The sequence below is a fragment of the Monomorium pharaonis genome, chromosome 11, assembly GCF_013373865.1.
Source record: "Monomorium pharaonis isolate MP-MQ-018 chromosome 11, ASM1337386v2, whole genome shotgun sequence".
NCBI lineage: Eukaryota > Metazoa > Arthropoda > Insecta > Hymenoptera > Formicidae > Monomorium > Monomorium pharaonis.
The window spans coordinates 4,310,638-4,329,427 of record NC_050477.1 but is presented as its reverse complement, the minus strand read 5'-3'; the positions used below and the strand labels follow the sequence as shown (position 1 = coordinate 4,329,427).

Sequence of the window (18,790 nt, the reverse complement as noted above, 5' to 3'; positions counted from 1 at the left end):
GTGCAACATTTAATGTAATGGTGTTCTGTAATTTTCATTTTACAACGTCACATAGACATACAATATTTTCTTATTTTTGATTATAGTACAAAAAAGTTCTGCATATGTGTAAGGAAATTAGCCGTGTTTTTAATAGGCTGCTATAAAAGAAAAGGGTGGGCGAACGTGACTCCTTGACCGCCATTTAAGGTAAAGGAACGACGCGAGATACAATCTGATTTCGTAACAAAGGTTATATATCATATATACATATATATATATCCTTTGCATATGCGTACATACGTAATATATTTCGTATAAATGATTATACATACTCACGATGGGAAAACGTAGAGAAAACGAATGCAACCCGATTCTCCTGCACTTCTTAGCACTTCTCACAATTTTTGAACGAAACAAACATAGATCCCGGGCGTCGGCGAGAGAGAAAACGAGCGACACGAGTGCGAGCGAAGTGCAAAAAGGTGCGAACGAATCGAGCGCCATCGTGTGAGCGGCCCTTCGCGAGTGGACGCGTCTCGCGTCACCTGTCGGCGCGACGCCGAACAATCGCAATCGAACGGACTCGCCGGGAGGCCCGTTATGCCGCTCTAGATATTCAATCGCCTCTCTGTTTGCGTTCCCTTTTGACAGTTACGAGGGACATTGTACATTTGAAAATCCGACGCGACGGACTTAAATGGCCGCGTGAGGAGGCCGTGCGAGAGAGTGATCGTTCGGCGATCACGTTTACTCTCGTCGCAGTGTTACGCTCGACGTTTCGGCGCGCGCCCTCGACGTTGTATTTTTTTTCTTCCGCACAGCATTCATCTTTCTACTCGTTGACTTCTATGACGTTACTTCACTGCTGCTAGGTAAGTACGACGACAACGAAACGCGCTCGTCAATGATCTCGGAACTTTTCGATCCGAGCTGCCGGTTATCTCGAAGTGACGACACTCTCCGATCGACAAGTATTCTTTAGCCGTCATTCCCTGGCGAGTAAATTAATGAACGCGCGTGGGTGTCGAAAAGATTACACGGAAAGATAACAGACTTCGCGAACGTTTACGCTTGCCCTCCAAGTTTTAGCTGTATTTTTATGGGAGAATTCACGAAGTGAGGTTCTTGTTGAATTCGTCACTTCACTCATGAGACTTCAACTTGAGGTCTAATTTAATGCATTGTACTTTTTTTACGTGCCCTGATCAAGCATCAAATCTTGCAAAATTATATTTACAGTTATTTTTAATTGTCAATAGTTTGTAGATATTATTTATAAGAAAGTATCTGTAAACGGATGCTTTGTGTTACTTTAATGTTACTTTGACACAAGGGATATCCCAAATGAATCATTCTTCCAGGCATTCTAATCAGTCATGGAGCAGGACACGGAGTATCAGAAATTACCTCTAGAGGAACGCCTTGCACACAAGGTATTGACCAGATTCAAATGTTTGTAGCATTTTTTGCATACTAAACTTGTCGACAGGTTGTATTGTTATTAGTCACTACTACTACAAAAAGAACCACATGATTAAACCTATGTGATAACCTATGTGATAAACAATTTACAGTTTTTTAAATCTGTATATAAGTAAAAATACTCATAAATTTTTATATTATAATGCATGTCAAACATATGGTGGCCACAAGAACGAATGACATAAATTAATTTTATTATTTAGTAAGATTAATATTATTTATTATTCAAAGTTTATAATTTGAAAATGTAATGTATCTTAATTTAAATGAAATAGTTTTACGAAGCTATATCTGAATTTATTATAAATCATATTTATGACCTAAAATTTCTATATTTACAAATACTTTTACTTGTCAAAATAATACAACTTTTTATTTTCATTTGTTATTAGAATAAAATAATTTAATTATTATGTTTCCTCTTGATTGAAATAATATTGAAAAATATAAATGTTATATTTACTGTTAATAAATTGCCAAGTAAAGTTTCTAAAAATAATAGCTTAATATCCTTAAGTTAAATGTGTATTGAATTAAATATAAATAATATTTTATGTGATATTGTGTAGTCCTGGCGAGCACGTTTACATGGATATGAGGAGTGCGTGAAGACATTCCAGTGCATTGATGACGAGAAGTCACCAGAATGGAACAAGTATATAGGCTTTATCAAGAAATTTGTGGTGGACAGTAATGCAGCTGCGCAGGAGAAGGGGCTGGAAGCGACCTTGGCTTTCGTGGAGAATTCCGCGGCCGCCGGTAAGATAGTCGCCGACGTGATGAATGGCATTGTGTCTAAGTGCATTGCCGCGCCTAAGGCCAAGACGAAGGAGGTGGCTGTACAAATCACGCTGATGTACATTGAGATCGAGAAGCACGAGGCGGTACAGGAGGAGCTGCTGAAGGGTACTGAGGCGAAGAATCCAAAGATCGTTTCGGCATGCATCGCCACTTTGACGTTAGCGCTCAAGGAGTTTGGGCCCAAGGTGATCAATCTGAAGCCACTGATGAAGAAGTTAGCAAATTTCTTGGAGGACAGGGACAAGACGGTGCGAGAAGAAGGCAAGGCTATGGTGGTGGAGATGTATCGATGGGTGGGCGATCGCCTGAAGCAGCAACTGAACACATTGAAACCAGTGCACATCACGGAGCTTGAGGCGGAGTTCGGCAATCTTGGCGACGAGAAAGCGCTGCCCACACGTTATTTGCGCTCGCAGAAGCCCAAAAACATGGGAAACAATGCCGATTTAGCAGCGGCTAGCGATAACGAGGATAAGGAAGACGGGGATGGCGCTTCGATTCCAGACATAGATCCGTACGAACTGTTGGCACCCGTAGACATTCTGTCGAAGTTGCCGAAGGACTTTTACGAGAAAATCGAGGCGAAAAAGTGGCAGGAACGGAAGGAGGCTCTAGAGGTACTCGAAACACTCGTCAAGAATCCAAAATTGGAAAACGGCGATTACGGTGATGTGGTAAGGGTTTTGAAGAAAGTTATCTCGAAGGACACGAACGTGCTGGTAGTCACGCTGGCGGGAAAGTGCTTGGCCGGCTTGGCCGCGGGTCTGAAGAAACGATTTCACCCTTATGCCGCAGCCTGTTTGCCTGTCATTTTGGAAAAGTTTCGCGAGAAGAAGCAGACAGTGGTGCAGGCACTACGGGAGGCTGCTGACGCCATTTACGAGAGCGTAAGCATTGATCTTATTCTCGAGGACACTCTAGCTGCTTTGGAGAATAAAAATCCAGCCGTTAAGGCTGAAACGGCTTTATATCTGGCCCGATGTTTTGCACGTACTCCACCTGCGAATCTGAACAAGAAAATGCTGAAATCTTATACTAGCACATTGCTGAAAACGCTTAATGAACCGGATCCGACGGTACGTGACAATTCGGCAGAAGCGCTCGGCACAGCGATGAAATTGATCGGCGAGAAGGCGATGACGCCATTCCTGACGGACATAGATAATCTCAAGATGACAAAGATCAAAGAATGCGCCGATAAGGCGGTAATACTCGTTAAAGTGACGAGTGGTACGAAGAAGGAACGACCTAATACTGCTCCAGCTAAAGTGGAGTCACAACGGGCGGGTAAGGCGAGCAAGGAGAAAAAACCGAGCTCTGCGAAGATCTTCAATAACGAGAAGTCCGCGCTGCGACAACAGATCGAGCAAGAATGCGAGAAGCGTAACGGCGAAACGGCACCCATTCGCGGCGCTAAACCCAGGAAGACTAATGCTGTCAATGTCGAAGAAGAAAAGGACATTGAGGAATCGGAGAAAAAAGCAGACGACAGCGATTCGGAACATTTAAACGAACCGATTTCGCGCATTGACATCAGCGCACAGATCACCGAAGCGCTGTTAATCGAATTGGCCGACAAGAACTGGAAAGTGCGTAACGAAGCGTTGCAGAAGGTGTTCACCCTTCTCAATGAAGCAACATTCATTAAGCCGACCATCGGCGATTTGCCACAGGGATTGGCTCTACGTCTCGTGGACAGTAATAGCAAGATTGCACAAGCAGCTCTAGGTCAGTAATTTATATTACAATTATTGTTTATACACACACACACACACACACACACGCGCGCGCGCGCGCGTATATATATATATAAAATTTAATAACATTTGATTAATATTATAAAATATATTAATATTATAATTACAAAAAATTCAGTACATTTACTTGACTCAAATATGCTTTAGGTATATGCGAGACTTTAGCAATAGCTATTGGGCCACCGGTAAAGCAACACGTTCGCATCCTGTTTCCTAGATTTCTGCAATGTCTAGGTGACAGCAAAAACTATATCAGGATGGCTGCGATCTCTTGTATCAATAGGTGGGGAGATCAATGTGGCTATAAAGAATTCTTCGATGGCGAGATGATAGGTGATGCATTAAAGACAGGCTCACCGATGTTGCGATCCGAATTGTGGAGTTGGCTGGCGCAAAAGTTACCTTCCATTCCAGTGAAACAGATTCCCAAGGAGGAGCTTTTCGTATGTCTTTCCTTCTTGTACGCCAACTTGGAAGATCGTAACTCAGATGTACGAAAGAACGCTCAAGAAGCTGTTCTTGGTTTTATGATCCACCTTTCCTATGAAGCAATGGTCAGGAACACCGAAAAACTGAAGGTATTTATGCGAATTACAGGATATTTTCTAAATTTTTTCTTTTTTTTTTACATCTTTGATCTTTTGTCAAAAGCATGACGTGTTTCCTATGTACAAATTTTTCAATGATTCGTATTAATACAATTTTTTCTTGTATAATAGGCTTAAAGCTTTTTTTTCTCTTTACATATATATATCTGTGATACAATAAACAGTACTTATGACGATAATAAAGAGAATTGTAACTCTTACAGCCAGGATCAAGGACAGTAGTGATTGCTGCACTGGACAAAGTTCGTCCTAATTTACCCATGAAACCTCTACCTAAAAAAGAACCATCAGACGACAATATCCAAAAGGGTAGCGCGAAGGGTGCGAAAATAGTGAAAGCAGTTAAATCGGTAATAAAATTAAACATATATAGTAATGACGAATTAAATCTGTAAATTAATGTTTTTCTTGTATTTTAAAATGTAATTAAAGTTGTTTTATATAATTTTTGCTCTTTTTACAATGTATTTTTAATTCTATATTATTTTAGAAGGGCGCATCATCGTCAAAACCAAGCAGTGCTCGTAAAAAGGATGACGACATTGACACCAGTCCACTGTTGGTGGTCAATAATCTAAAACACCAGCGTGTGATCGACGAGCAGAAGTTAAAAGTACTCAAGTGGAACTTTACTGCACCTAGAGAAGAATTTGTCGAGCTTTTGAAGGATCTTATGACCGCTGCAAACGTAAATAGAAATTTGAGAGCAAATATGTTTCATTCTGATTTTCGATATCATCTAAAAGCTATTGAAGCGCTTACTGAGGTATGTATATGTATATATATAGTACATCAAAAATATATGAATCAAAACAAAAAAAACCAGTATTCAAATCTTCAATGTCTTAGAAATATTAAATGAAAAGCAAATTAGCATTTGTAGTACTCTGTTATATAACAAACTACTGCAATTTAATTATATAAAAATAATTTTTTTTAATTTTGAAAGTAATTTATTATACAGTATTTGTAAAAAAACATATTTAATATATAACATCGATTCTCTCTTAATCTTTATATTCCTTTTATTAGGATCTTCCTGAAAATAGTAAAGCAAATAGTAAAAATAATTTTTTTTTTAATTTTGAAAGTAATTTATTATACAGTATTTGTAAAAAAATATATTTAATATATAACATCGATTTTCTCTTAATCTTTATATTCCTTTTATTAGGATCTTCCTGAAAATAGTAAAGCATTGGTGTCTAATCTGGATCTTATTCTCAAATGGTTAACATTGCGATTCTTTGATACTAATCCGTCAGTGCTTTTAAAAGGATTGGATTATTTACAACTAGTCTTTAACATGTTAATTGAAGACCAGTATCACATGTTGGAAACTGAGGCAGCGTCATTTATCCCTTACCTCATTATCAAAGTATGTAAATTGTTTCTATATTTATTAATTTTTTTACACGTAATGATATTACATCTGCTATATTGATTAATAGATAGGTGATCCAAAAGATGCTGTGCGTAATGGTGTACGAGCTTTATTCAAGCAAATAGCACTGGTATATCCCGTGAGCAAATTATTTTCGTATGTAATGGAGGGTGTGAAATCGAAGAATGCCCGTCAACGAACAGGTAAGTAGTTATCAGATAAACTTTCAAACAAAATATGATAAAAGTAATAAACATGAATTAAGACTATATTGATTCTTACAGAATGCCTGAATCAATTAGGATCGCTAATTGAGAATTATGGAGTTTCTGTTTGTCAACCCACGCCATCGGCAGCGTTGAAGGAAGTTGCGAAGCAGATAGCAGATCGCGATAATTCCGTTCGTAATGCCGCGCTAAACTGCATTGTTCAGGCCTATTTCCTTCAAGGAGAACGTGTATTTAAGCTTATTGGCCAGGTACTAGAGTGAATTTAGTTAATATTAACTTGAGAGAAAAAAAATGTCAATCAGTTTTTTGTTTTTTATTGTACGTATTAGATATCAGAGAAAGATAAATCTCTGTTGGACGAACGGATCAAAAGGGCAGCGAAGAATCGACCTACAAAATCTGCGTCCGCTACGAGGCTTTCCACACCTGCAGTCGCAACTTCCAGTCCACCAACGGATGACATGGAGATGGACTATGAAGAGGAACAAGAAGAGGAACAGGTTGAGCCAATGGAAACAGTACCAGAGCTGTGAGTTATTTTTACTTGTGATATTAGATGATTGCTGCGCTACTATCGTGCTGATTGTTTAACAAAACAATAATCCTGTTCTTTTTAATCATGTTTTTATTTTTTTCTCATATTATTTTATTGTAAAGAAAAGATTATCTCAAATCACTCATGCTCGCACGTGCTTCGCTTTTACAATATTCGTAGGACATGTGCCACGAGCACTTCTGACAATAGTAAGGACGAACAAATGTCTTCTGAGGTTATTACATCTGAGTCTCCTTCAAAAGTGGATCAGGAAATTGTCAACGATCACGAAATACAAAATCATCTTTCCGATCGAGATGATGCGAAAACGTTTGTTGTTTATTTTAATTATTTATACAATTGTGTTTGTGTGACGCGCTCTAACGATATGGTGCCGGAAAATATTGCGAAATTTTATTCTACCTACAATAACTCATTTATTGTTGAATTTTCTGGGTCTTTATGTGTCTCATTTTTATTCTCCTCTTTCCTTTCATATGCTTGAATGTGCATCCTTCGTTAGAAATAGGAAATGCAAAAGGGGTCTATGGATTTAAATGGCTATAAGATAACACTTTATAGCACTCTATAACACTAATGTACTTATAATGAATTGTTTTTCCAATTTATTTTAACTGAGTGATATATAAAATCAGATAGTATAAATTGACATAAATGAAAATGTCCTACTCTTTTCTACTTTACATTTTTGCAATTTATGAAAATTAAAGACTTTTTTTACTTTTTTATTACTGCAATGTGTTTAGTTTTCTTTAATTGATATTGTATTCAAATAGTATTATATTTGTTCTGATCTGTGATGTGTGTTATTCCTTTAAGTTTTAAAGACTTTAGCAACATATTTATATGTAATGCGTTTGTTTTTTAGGAATTCTCCTACATCGATGCAAGCAAAGGTTCCTTCAGGTCCTTTTGGACTGGACATGGAATTTTTGCAGAGGCTCGAACTAAGCGCTCCAGTAAAATATCGAAACCCAGTATTAGTAGAACCCGGCTTATTAGATTTGAACGAGTCTCCAGTTAACGTGTTGAGCATACCCAAAACACAGTGAGTTAATTCTAAGATGATTTCTTATTTCATATAGTGGTTTGGTTATATTTAATTAAAGAATTTATTTTTTTAAATTATTTATGGTGTTTATTAATTATGTTATCAAATAAATTAATACTTTTTTATTTAATTTTTCAGAATGATACCAATTTCGCCACCAAAATTGTTAGTATCAAAATCATCCGTTGTATCACCTACTGTTAGTAGTAAAGATAGCACGCTCGAACAAACTATCTTGTCCATGGCCAGTACCGATTTGCCCACTGCGATACAGTCCATGAATGCAATAGAAAACGTTTGTACTTTTTTGAATATATTAAGAACATACAAGTTTGATTTTGAAGATTTTTGAAAAAATATTCTGTATATAGCTTTTTAATCATTTAATGATTACAGTCATGTTATTGGCGTGAAAATATAATTAAAATTAACACTTTCTAGACATTTATTTTTTTCTCCTGATGTTGAGGAAAAAGTAATGTTATATGATGTTATAAAACGTATGCTTTTTAAAAAAATTCTTACAAATTTTTCTGCTGTGAATTCCTGCATAATGTATACATGTAAATACATATTAACTTTTCTATATCATAGTTACTAAAATCTCATGAAGCGATCAGCATGCAAACTAAGGAGGATAAATTTATCGAGTCGATTAACATGCAATTAAAGCTATTGCAAACATGTCCGTTACGTCAAGAAAATGTAGATGTGTCCAGGGGCTTCAGAAATACATTTCTGGTTATACTTGTGGTGAGTATAATTCTTTTAACCTCCCAATTATTTCATTGTTTCATAGATATTTTAATACAAGCCATTTTACACACACACACACACACACGCACGCACGCACACACACAAACCTATACGCGCGCGCGCGTGTGTGTGTGTGTATATGATGCGCATGTAGATTGTACATAACATATAGGGCTACTGTTTAATGCTGGTTTCGAATGGCTAAGATAGAGAGATCTTATGGGTATACTCTTGATGGCCTGCCATTCCAATCAAGGGGAGGACGATCGTGTAACAACACATTTGTTTTGTTTTGGCCGTGATCGAACCCGGGATCTTCGGCGTAACAGACCAATGCGTCCGTTACACCACGCTCGTCTCATATATTAAATTGCTTATATTAAAATATATATAAATATACAATAGTATATTTATATATACATTTATATATATACGTATAATATATATAAAAACTGACATTTATAATTTTATAAAAACATCTGAACATAAAAAATAAAATTTAATAGATAGAGATTGAATTTTTATGAAAATCAGCGTTTTAAGAAATATACATTTTTTTAGTTTTACGACACTGGATTCCTTGGAAAGAATGTTCCTTTCATGCATTTGAAGGAATTAGTAGATCAGATGATAAGTTTGCTAGCTGAAAACAAATTGGAGCATTTGCATCAGGCAGGAACTTATTATAGGGTGATCAATAACATAATGGTGAAAATTATTGATAATTCGAATCATACCACCATTATCTGGTACGATTTATGAGAGATAACGCGATATTTATTACGATATATCATATTAATTTTTTGTATTTTATTTATTACTTTGATTTCTAGTGTATTGATCAAATTACTTCATTCCTGCGCCAAATCAAATGTTCCCTCAAAATACGAAGAGCTGGTGATGAAATGTTTATGGAAAATAGTAAAAACAATGTCCAATTGGGCCGCTGATTTGGATTACGATACGATACTTTTAGAAGTTCATCGTTTCCTTAAGGTAATGTAATTTCTTATCGCAATGTTTGGTTAAGTGAATAAAAATGTAACTTATATGAGTAATTAATAAGTCAATAAACGTTCTAATTTTGTTTTTGTTGCATTGTTTTTTAACTTGTTTTAAATATTTAATATGTAACATAATAATATTATATTAAAAATGTTATTTTTGTAGGATTATCCTACTACATGGTGGAGGAAACGAACGTCCGATACTCCGTTACGGACAGTCAAAACGGTTCTTCACAGTATGACCAGGGTGAAAGGCAGTTTGATACTTAATCACTTGACACTAATAAACAACACAAATGAATCTGAACTACAAGCTTACTTAATAAGATTAATTGCGGTTAGTTTGTGATATGTACAGGGTCCACTACCAAAATCCGGACAAAATGAACCATTTGTCCAAACAAAATTTTATTTATTAAAATATAAGAATTACAGAAAAACTTTTTACACATTAATAGTGACATCCTTTTAGAATAAAATTATTTTATATAACCCCCTTTCGCGCATCGATAACTGCTTTGATCCTTGGCCTAAAACGCTGGCATGCTCTCTACAATGTGCTCTTGTCCATATTTGCGAACGTTGCCTCAATAACGACCTGGAGAGATATCACGTTGGGATATTTCGACTTGTTGGTCGCTTATTTTATAATGCTTCACACGAAATAGTCCAAGGGATTCAAATTTGGATTGTTCCTTCATGGAGAAAATTTTATAGCAAAAATTGCTATACAGTACAACAGCAGCTATGGACCATAAGAAAAAATTTACGAGAATTATACTATAAGTAGTGTAAATACTAAGATAATTTGTTGAAAAACATAGTAAAAATCTTCATAATTTCTTCTTGGTTCGCGCTTATTCTTTACCATAGCAATTTTCATCATGAAACTTTCTCCGTGTTGGACAAAACGGATATATTAACGTTCCGACAGCCAGTTTTGAACTAAGTGACTTGTGTGAACTTTCTCTGGACTTTTTCGAAGCAAAAAATTTAGCCGTAACATTATACACGGTCAATCTTGGGTAACTGAAAAACTGAATAATCTCGATTTGAGAACGTCCAGCGCATAGGCCTTCTATTATCGTCGCTCTTCGGTTATATTTCGCACTCGAACTTATTTGCTCGGACATTTTAAGACTGTGTACGTTTACTACAAACATCTGATTTGACGAATCGACAACAATTCACCGCTACAGTTAAATAAAATGGAAAATTCAAATTCAAGTTTCTTTTTGTCTGGATTTTGGTGACGGACTCTGTATATATGTATATATATATATTTTTTTTTAATGTTACGTTATATATCATTAAATATTTAATCTATATTAAATATAGATTAAAAATATAGATGTATTAAATTATGTATATCAAAAATTAATTAATGATATTTATTTCAATAGAGCCTTAAACCAGAGGAGGTTAACGCTGCAACAAAAGTGACACCAAAATTGAATAATGTGGGGAAAACGCCAAAACATTTGTCCAAGTCCACTCGTCAACAATTGGCCGAAATATTCAAGAAAATTGGATCAAAAGAGCACATGCAAGAGGTACGTGTATATATATACAATTAATTTTTTTTCACACAAATTTTTTTTCAAATATAGTACAAATTAAAATATTTTAATTACAGAAATTATTAAATATTTGCAGAAAAGTTAATGAATCTTTTAATTATTTCATTGTATTTAAAAATTTTGTGCATTGCTCTTACATATTCTTTAAGTTCTTAATTTTTATAATTTAAATTGCACTTTTAATTATTTAATTATATATTTCATAGGGCCTAGTGCAGTTATATGATTTCAAACTTCAATATCCGGATGCTGATGTACAACCATTTCTGGTTAAATCTCATCAGTTCTTCCAAGATTTTATAGAACAGGGACTAAGGGAGATAGATCAGGCACGAAAGAATCAAAATATTTTGTCGCAAGCCAACAATCAATACTCTATAGGTAAGCAGCGTTAGCTGAGTCTAATTAATTAATTATAACTAATTCTTTCGCGAACATAAAAATATTGATATTAACAGAACGGCTTGCTTTCTTGTCTTTTGTCAATGTTTAATACATGTAAAAAAATGAAGTAAAACTAGGATAAACTCTGCAAATCAAACTCCGTCCGACTTTGTATAATAAGTAATGAAAATAAATAATGCAGAAACTACCGAGTCTTCAGCGGCAGTTGCTGACGAGAAGGACATGATGGATCCATTGTACAGGCTCGAGAGACTCCGAGCTTTGGAAGCACAATGTAAAGTAACCTCCTCTCAACCGAATCCACCATAAATGATTAAGCATAAATATATTTATAATTAGTTAAGCGGGACACGAGATACGTATAAACATGTCTGTGTAAGATAAGTATATTTGTCCGATTTATTTATTCGCGTATCAAAATGTTCAATCCCATGACGTTTTCCACCGCTGATTTTTAATTGAAGTGATTCATTGCAGTCGCTTTGCGTACATACACAATTCGTTTACTCTTGAATTAATTTAAATGATTTGCATAGCTAGCAGAAGACTTAAATGACCGCAAATTATAGGAAATAATATAGCTGCAACATCAGACACATGTTACATCGAGCATCGTAACAGTCCTGCGTTCTAATTGTAGTAATGTTACGTTTCCAATGTAGCGTGCATACTAATGATATTTGTTTCTTCCATGTTATGTATAGTTATATAATATTAATGTTACTACTTATGTAAGATCTATCATATATGGTAAATAGTATATAAGAATACAAAACTTGCATGATTCGAACATCACTCATGTCGTAGCATGACTTAATTTTATTATGTTGTTTATAACTTCATATTTTTTACGCTGATTTTTAAATAAATTTGTTCCATTTAAACTCGATTAGAGATTTACAATCATCATATCGTTGTTATTTTCGCAAAACCTCCTATTCTCATAAAAAGAGAAAACTCAGAATGATGTGCGTCATTGAATAGCATCTAAATTTTCAAAAGAGATATGATGTGATGCATTATTAATTAAAGGTAGAACATTAAATATGACTTTCTATAAAAATATTATATATAATTAATAGCAAAATTTAGTTTTTATGCTTTTTTATAAGTCGTTTTTTTTATAAATCCTGATTTTTATGTTCTTCAAGAAATTATATATAGACTGAAAAAGATTTAGTGTCTGTTGAAGCTTAACACAGAATAAAGCTAAAACCGATATAGATATTTATTTCTTTTACATAAGTCTTCTTATAGGGAAAATAAAAACGGGAAGTTTCGCGGAAACAACAGTGATCCATTGTATTTATTAAGATGCAAGTGTCATATCTCAGTTAGTATTTATGGATAGGATCAAAAGATAGTACTTAACAATCAACATCGATACCTCGATGTTTATTACTCGATGTAATAAAAAAAGCGATGTTAAGCCGCAAAAATTTCACAACTTAAAAATATTTAGAATTAGTCTTTCAGAATAAAGGAAATATTATCTATTTGAAGTATCTTAAATGTGTGTACTCAAATGTTGATAATTTTATTTAAAAAAATGGTCTTGTGTGATTTGATTAGTATGAATTTGATAATTACGGTATTATGAATAAAATAAAATGAAATCTTACTAGAATTATATTAAATCACTACAAAAATACGACGCGATATAATTGCAAAATATGCTTATTAATGACATTGCAATTACTTTTTTTACTGTCTACTATTTGTGAATAAATATCATATATAGGTATTCGTGACCACAAATTTTTAAGTTAGGAAATTTTATGGCTTGACGATGTGAAAAGTATATTTACCTTTCTACTATAGGTGCAAAGAAGAAAACATGAAAGAAACGTAGCTAATAAAAAGCAACAATAGATTCTACTTTATTATCTGAAAAATTTTACGAAATTACTATTTGAAAACTTGTCGCTTTTCCCGAAGACTTATATTCTGTAGTGTAAATAGAACGTGTATATACATGCACTAATAAAAATGATATTCGACAAAACTAATATATAATTCGATAAAACAAGAGAACATGGGCATGAATTTTTGAATGGCTTTTCCTTACAATATGCTCATAATATTCGATAGCATTTCGAATTGGATTCCAAGAGTTTCAGTTTTATATTATTGACTCTTGTAAAATAATTTCTAATCGAGTCTTACATATCATATTAAAGCGACACGATACTTTCACAAAAATGTGTTTTAATTTCTGTGAAGAGTGTTTATATTTTCTCAAGTCGGAAATTTCACAGAAAATTTACAAATTTATGAAAGTTAAAGATTGGAAATTTGTATAACACATACATTCGTACATAAAAATTTTGTATTTGCATATCTATTTTACAATATATATATATATATTTATTTATTTCTTTTAGCATAAAAGAATCTCTTTTATATTATAACTAAAATAGAATTTTTTAGGCGAACTTTGCCGCTGCATTAACTTTATATATTTAGCATTATATGATAGGAAAGTTATATTTATAATTCTATCATATTGAAAATGTTTTTTAAACATTTCTTTGTTGCATTTTTTTATTTCGTCAAATTTCACCTACACAGCATCATGCTGATATTTTAATCTATTATTATACATTGTTCTCTTTTATTATCTTACAAATGGCCTATACAAATATGATACATATTTATGTATACAAATACATAAACTATTAATCTATTCTTTATAGCTGCACTGCGGAACTAGTGTAATAAGATAAAAGATAATTTTTTTTTTCATTCTTTTAACTTATTGCAGTAATGCAGCTATAAAGAATAGGCTATGAAGTACAGTCGGGTAACTTATTGATGTCTGTATGCAAGTACAGACTTTAGGTACACAAATTCGGCAAAATATATTACGAGGATTCTTAAGTTTGTAACGTTGTGTAAATGTCGCATTCATGATATTATTAAAATTATATTATCTAAAAAAATAGTTCAAAAGCTAACAAAGTATATCATGAGCACAAAACTGTAATAATAAAATTTTTTATAGTGATAATTTTTTCTAACTAAGGAATTTTGCGATAAATATGTTCGATCCTTTTTACGATTGTTTATGAACAACTTTTCGATTGTTAATGAAAAAATTAGATATAGAGTTTAAAAGTTCGCGCTATTATTTTATTTAGAAAAGAAATTTTGTTCCTCGTCAATACTCTTTCAAGCATATGTGTATGAAAGATGATTCACATAACGGGCGAAAAAAAGATCTTACTAAAAGTTTTTTTCTAATAAGTGTTATAAAATATTTCAAATAAAAGTTGTGTTGTTTTGTGGCGGAAGTAAGATTAGCGTCGCATGTTTGAGCTTAGAAGATAATTTCAAGATCATATCAAGGTTAATTTTTTAAATGGTAACCACTTTCTTTTAGATTCTTAAAGTTGAGTTTTCAAAATCTTGATCTTTTTAAACTGATTTTGTCATTACTTATCTATACATGTTTCCATTTTCGTGATTGTTAACCCTAAAGTTCTTTAAACAAACAACTTAATGTTAAAATGTGTCGAATAAAAGTTGTTTAAAATTGTTTGTTAACGCTATACCATCTTATTTTTCTCACAAAATTATTTTTTTAAAGATTTTTTTCGTAAACAGCTTATCTTATTTTTTAGTTGCAATCCCCGCGTTATGTGAATTAGTCTGTAATAATTTATATCTAATATATCTCATCTATGTTAAGAAGACAGTTCTCTTTCATTGGGCGAAACTGGCCAGTGTCTAGCCAACTTCGCGACTTTGCAGTAACTCTGTAGAAACAGATCATACAAACATACACGTATAATATTCTCGCAATATACACGACGCACAATGTTCACGAAGCAGTACAAATACTGGTAGAAAATTCTGAAGTTAGGGAAGAGGTAGCCTCAAGGGTCTTCTACAGGATTGACGAAGAGCGCTGTTATAGCAAATAGTAAGAATACCAAACCTCCAATAAGAGTCACTGAAAATATCGATAGCATGAAATTCGTTGGTTCTCGTTAATTCTTGATATTATGACTAACTTATATGCCTTGTATTGCATAGTAAAACAATATTAATTACCTGTTCTTACTGATATTTTTTGAGCTATTATACGCCCTCCTAAAACCGCTAAGCCTGTACAAAACGAGTGACCCAATATTCCACCTATTACAACTCCATAAACATCCTAGAAATAGCATGATCGTAACTAAATGCTGTTACACATACATACATAAAGATGCCACTTGTCGCAGTAAGAATCTTTATGTTACCTCTCTTGCTGCGAGGATAATGGTCGTTAACTGAGAGCGATCGCCCCACTCCGCAAGAAAGGTGAGGGTGAACGCTTGAAGAAATATCCTCGAAAGCAGCATAAGTGCACTATTTTTAGTAGTTTTACGTATTACTCCAGTTTCGGGATCCTGTACCAGAGTACTCGTTGTTTCTTTTTCGTACTGAAAGCGATAACATTTTAAAGATTATTTAACGTCTTGCAAAAATGTTAGAGGTACCATTTAGACAAACGACTCTCTTTTATTGCACTCTAAAAATTAATTCTTTCAACAGAATAATCTCTGTAATTTTGTCTTATAATTGAATAAAAAAATATTTTAGCAGTAGATACAATAAGATTAGAATTTAAACTTTTAACTATTGTTAGTCTAGAAAAATACTGCAATTTATAATTCAATGACATTCATATAATTTTAAGATGAAAAAAAAGTTGTTTCTGCAACAATTCTTAAATAAATAACTCTTGTAAGATATCAGTATGCTAAAAAAATTTAAATTAAATTAAATTTAAAGATTATTGATTATAATCCATTATTTTAAAGTTTAAGAAATAAAAGAGGGTAGTTATAATTGGACACTACACATATTTTTATATTATTGATCTGAATTTCTCAGTCAATTTTTTTCACATCTTTATATGCACAAATATTGTCCGTTAAATTTGGGAGCATAAAACAATTGAAAAAAAGTGTAATTGTTACCTCGTCATCTCTTTTTCTTAGGTCAGACTGAACTTCCTCGAGCTCCTCTTGCGCCTCTGTCGCCGACATGTAATATCCGTCTCGTAACATTTTCAATCCGAACAAAGCAAAGAGAATAGTAGAGATATAGTAGGTGTACGCACGAGGAATTATCGTGGCCGCATATCCGAACACCACTGAAGGTAAAAGATACTCCATGTTAACGTTATAAATGTCGCTCGCGACAAAACATACGAATAAATGATAAATTATTATTATAGACTACATTACTTGACAATACTCAAAAGACTTTAGGATTTAGATACACACATTTTACATGCAATGATCTAGCAGTAGTATTTTCTAGTATTATTTTCATTATCGCGATGATCTACCTGATAAAATAGTCATCAGCGCGAGAGCGCTTATTGCACCAATAAATACAGTCAACCTTGGATGTTTCATCGCCATAATAGCAGCGATGAAAAAGGTTTTGTCCCCTAACTCTGATACAACAATGACCGACAGGGATGCTACAAAGGCGTGCAGGAAGCCTACTCTGTCCTGCGGCCTCTCAGACACAAACTCCGGTAATTTCTAAAAATATTGTGTCAGTTAAAAGAAGTTCACAAATTCCCAATATTCGTTGAAATATTACTTCCAAAGCTTGTAATTTTATAACATAAAAATTATAGCTCTCCATGTGTTTTTGGAGAACTTCTTAAGACATTAAAAAATTTAATTCTTTGAAAGCTTTAAATTTTTTTCAAACTTCAATTTCGTTAAAATTCGAAGATTCGGTTTTAAGAGTCTACTAAATATCTTTTGAATCTGAGAATTTAGATATCGTTTCGTTTCCAGATTTAACGGAATTCCTCTCGTAAATGAGGTTTCCTTCGTACAGACGACAGAATGGTCACGGAATTTAAAAGACCGCCGCGTAAAATCTCATGGCAACTTACCGTCGACGTCGCGGACAGTTGAATTTTCTCATCGTAACGCGGCTCGATTTCGCAAAGAACGGCCGAGAGGTAAAACGTCAAAATCAGGAAGGAGACGTAAATTAAACCTCGTTCGACTCCCATCTTCGAGGTGTGAGTCCACTTATTGCGGACGACGTGCAAGGCAGCGCGTTACGCTTGAGATAACCTCCCCAAAAAAAACGTCCTTGCTCCGAATCAGAAATCATACCGCGCCATATTGTTTTTTCTTCGCGATTCATGAGAAGGTTAGGAGCAGAGCAGCAGAGAGGAACCTGAAGAGCGGTCATCGCGTCATTTTAGGTTAGGTGTTTTCATCCATCAACGCCTCTATGTGCACAAAATGTGCACATTGAACTATGTAGTCAAATATCTATGAATCCCGTAGGTAATGTGCATGACTTTTTGGGTTCTTTTCTATGCTATGTCCACGTTTATTTGGTTCTGTTTCATACTATACCCGTAAATTTTACAATATACATTCATATTTTAAATCTGTTTTATGCAAATGTGCATAATCGTGTTCTATAAACGTGCAATACCACATATGCATGATATAAATTCACATAATTGATTTGATAAAAATTCACTCACCGATTGCTGTTGCTGCTCCTGCATGCTGCTGCTGCTACTGCTACATTCCTTTTCTGGTTTTGCCGCTTTCTGCTGACATCATCCTGCTATTCTCGAACTGCACATTAATGACGATCGCCCAATACTTTATTCGGCACTCCCGATATTACGGATAATACACACGAGTAAAACGTAAACCGCGCGCGAGAATTTCACTTGGCGCGACCGTTACACTTGAAAAAAATACGTGAAAAGGACGGCTCGTCTGATTGGCGGCGAAAATCAACATGGCACGAAAGTGGCGAGAAGTCACGTAACTTCGTGGAAACGCAGGCTGAGGAAAACCGTTTGAATGAAAATTACGCGCCGAGATACAACGAACGGAGACAAATTCGTTGCGGGAATTTTCTATTTCGTATGCTCGCACGGCTAGTAGCACTTCACTTAATTGGCACTCGCGATATTCTATCGAACGTATCCTCACACTTTGCTCGAATGCGCACGCGAACACTTCACTCAAAACCGAAGGTAAACGCACGATGTCGCGCTTTACACATGAATACGATCTCACATGGCTCACGTATCGTTTGTTAGCGCCACGACACTCTCAACACTACACCGTACCTGCGCACAATTCGAATCCGAACACACGAGACACGCACGGACTCAAGGAACGTCCGACCGGCGCT

At 34.4% G+C, this 18,790-nt stretch overlaps 2 protein-coding genes across 2 annotated transcripts; one reads left to right on the top strand and one right to left on the bottom strand.

The window, feature by feature from the left end:
• The first annotated feature begins 565 nt into the window (after window positions 1–565).
• LOC105840390 (protein mini spindles) lies at window positions 566–13,608 on the top strand. The gene is made up of 19 exons (XM_036294113.1): window positions 566–854; window positions 1,344–1,415; window positions 2,034–3,993; window positions 4,170–4,600; window positions 4,834–4,980; window positions 5,121–5,396; window positions 5,805–6,008; window positions 6,082–6,217; window positions 6,299–6,492; window positions 6,574–6,773; window positions 7,669–7,848; window positions 7,990–8,146; window positions 8,446–8,604; window positions 9,169–9,356; window positions 9,441–9,603; window positions 9,778–9,951; window positions 11,018–11,167; window positions 11,401–11,575; window positions 11,781–13,608. Exons 2-19 carry the CDS (start codon window positions 1,359–1,361, stop codon window positions 11,906–11,908), a joined length of 5,079 nt encoding a protein of 1,692 aa, XP_036150006.1. The 5' UTR covers window positions 566–854; window positions 1,344–1,358; the 3' UTR covers window positions 11,909–13,608.
• Window positions 13,609–14,125: 517 nt separating this feature from the next.
• On the bottom strand, window positions 14,126–17,784 carry LOC105840389 (transmembrane protein 165). The gene is made up of 6 exons (XM_012687304.3): window positions 17,511–17,784; window positions 16,944–17,145; window positions 16,570–16,745; window positions 15,847–16,029; window positions 15,656–15,761; window positions 14,126–15,554 (listed from the first exon to the last, which is right to left on the bottom strand). The coding sequence occupies exons 1-6, from the start codon at window positions 17,631–17,633 to the stop codon at window positions 15,478–15,480; spliced, it is 867 nt and encodes a 288-aa protein (XP_012542758.1). The 5' UTR covers window positions 17,634–17,784; the 3' UTR covers window positions 14,126–15,477.
• Window positions 17,785–18,790: the final 1,006 nt, after the last annotated feature.

What these genes read in the sequence shown, in the direction of transcription:
- LOC105840390 (XM_036294113.1), top strand. Translation starts at nt 1,359, where the DNA reads ATGGAGCAGGACACGGAGTATCAGAAATTACCTCTAGAGGAACGCCTT. An exon ending in CTATTGAAGCGCTTACTGAG is followed by an intron (nt 5,397 to 5,804) that starts GTATGTATATGT and finishes TCCTTTTATTAG; the next exon opens with GATCTTCCTGAAAATAGTAA. An exon ending in CATTTCTGGTTATACTTGTG is followed by an intron (nt 8,605 to 9,168) that starts GTGAGTATAATT and finishes ACATTTTTTTAG; the next exon opens with TTTTACGACACTGGATTCCT.
- LOC105840389 (XM_012687304.3), bottom strand. Translation starts at nt 17,633, where the DNA reads ATGGGAGTCGAACGAGGTTTAATTTACGTCTCCTTCCTGATTTTGACG. An exon ending in TAAGAAAAAGAGATGACGAG is followed by an intron (nt 16,030 to 16,569) that starts GTAACAATTACA and finishes TATCGCTTTCAG; the next exon opens with TACGAAAAAGAAACAACGAG. An exon ending in TTATCCTCGCAGCAAGAGAG is followed by an intron (nt 15,762 to 15,846) that starts GTAACATAAAGA and finishes TGCTATTTCTAG; the next exon opens with GATGTTTATGGAGTTGTAAT.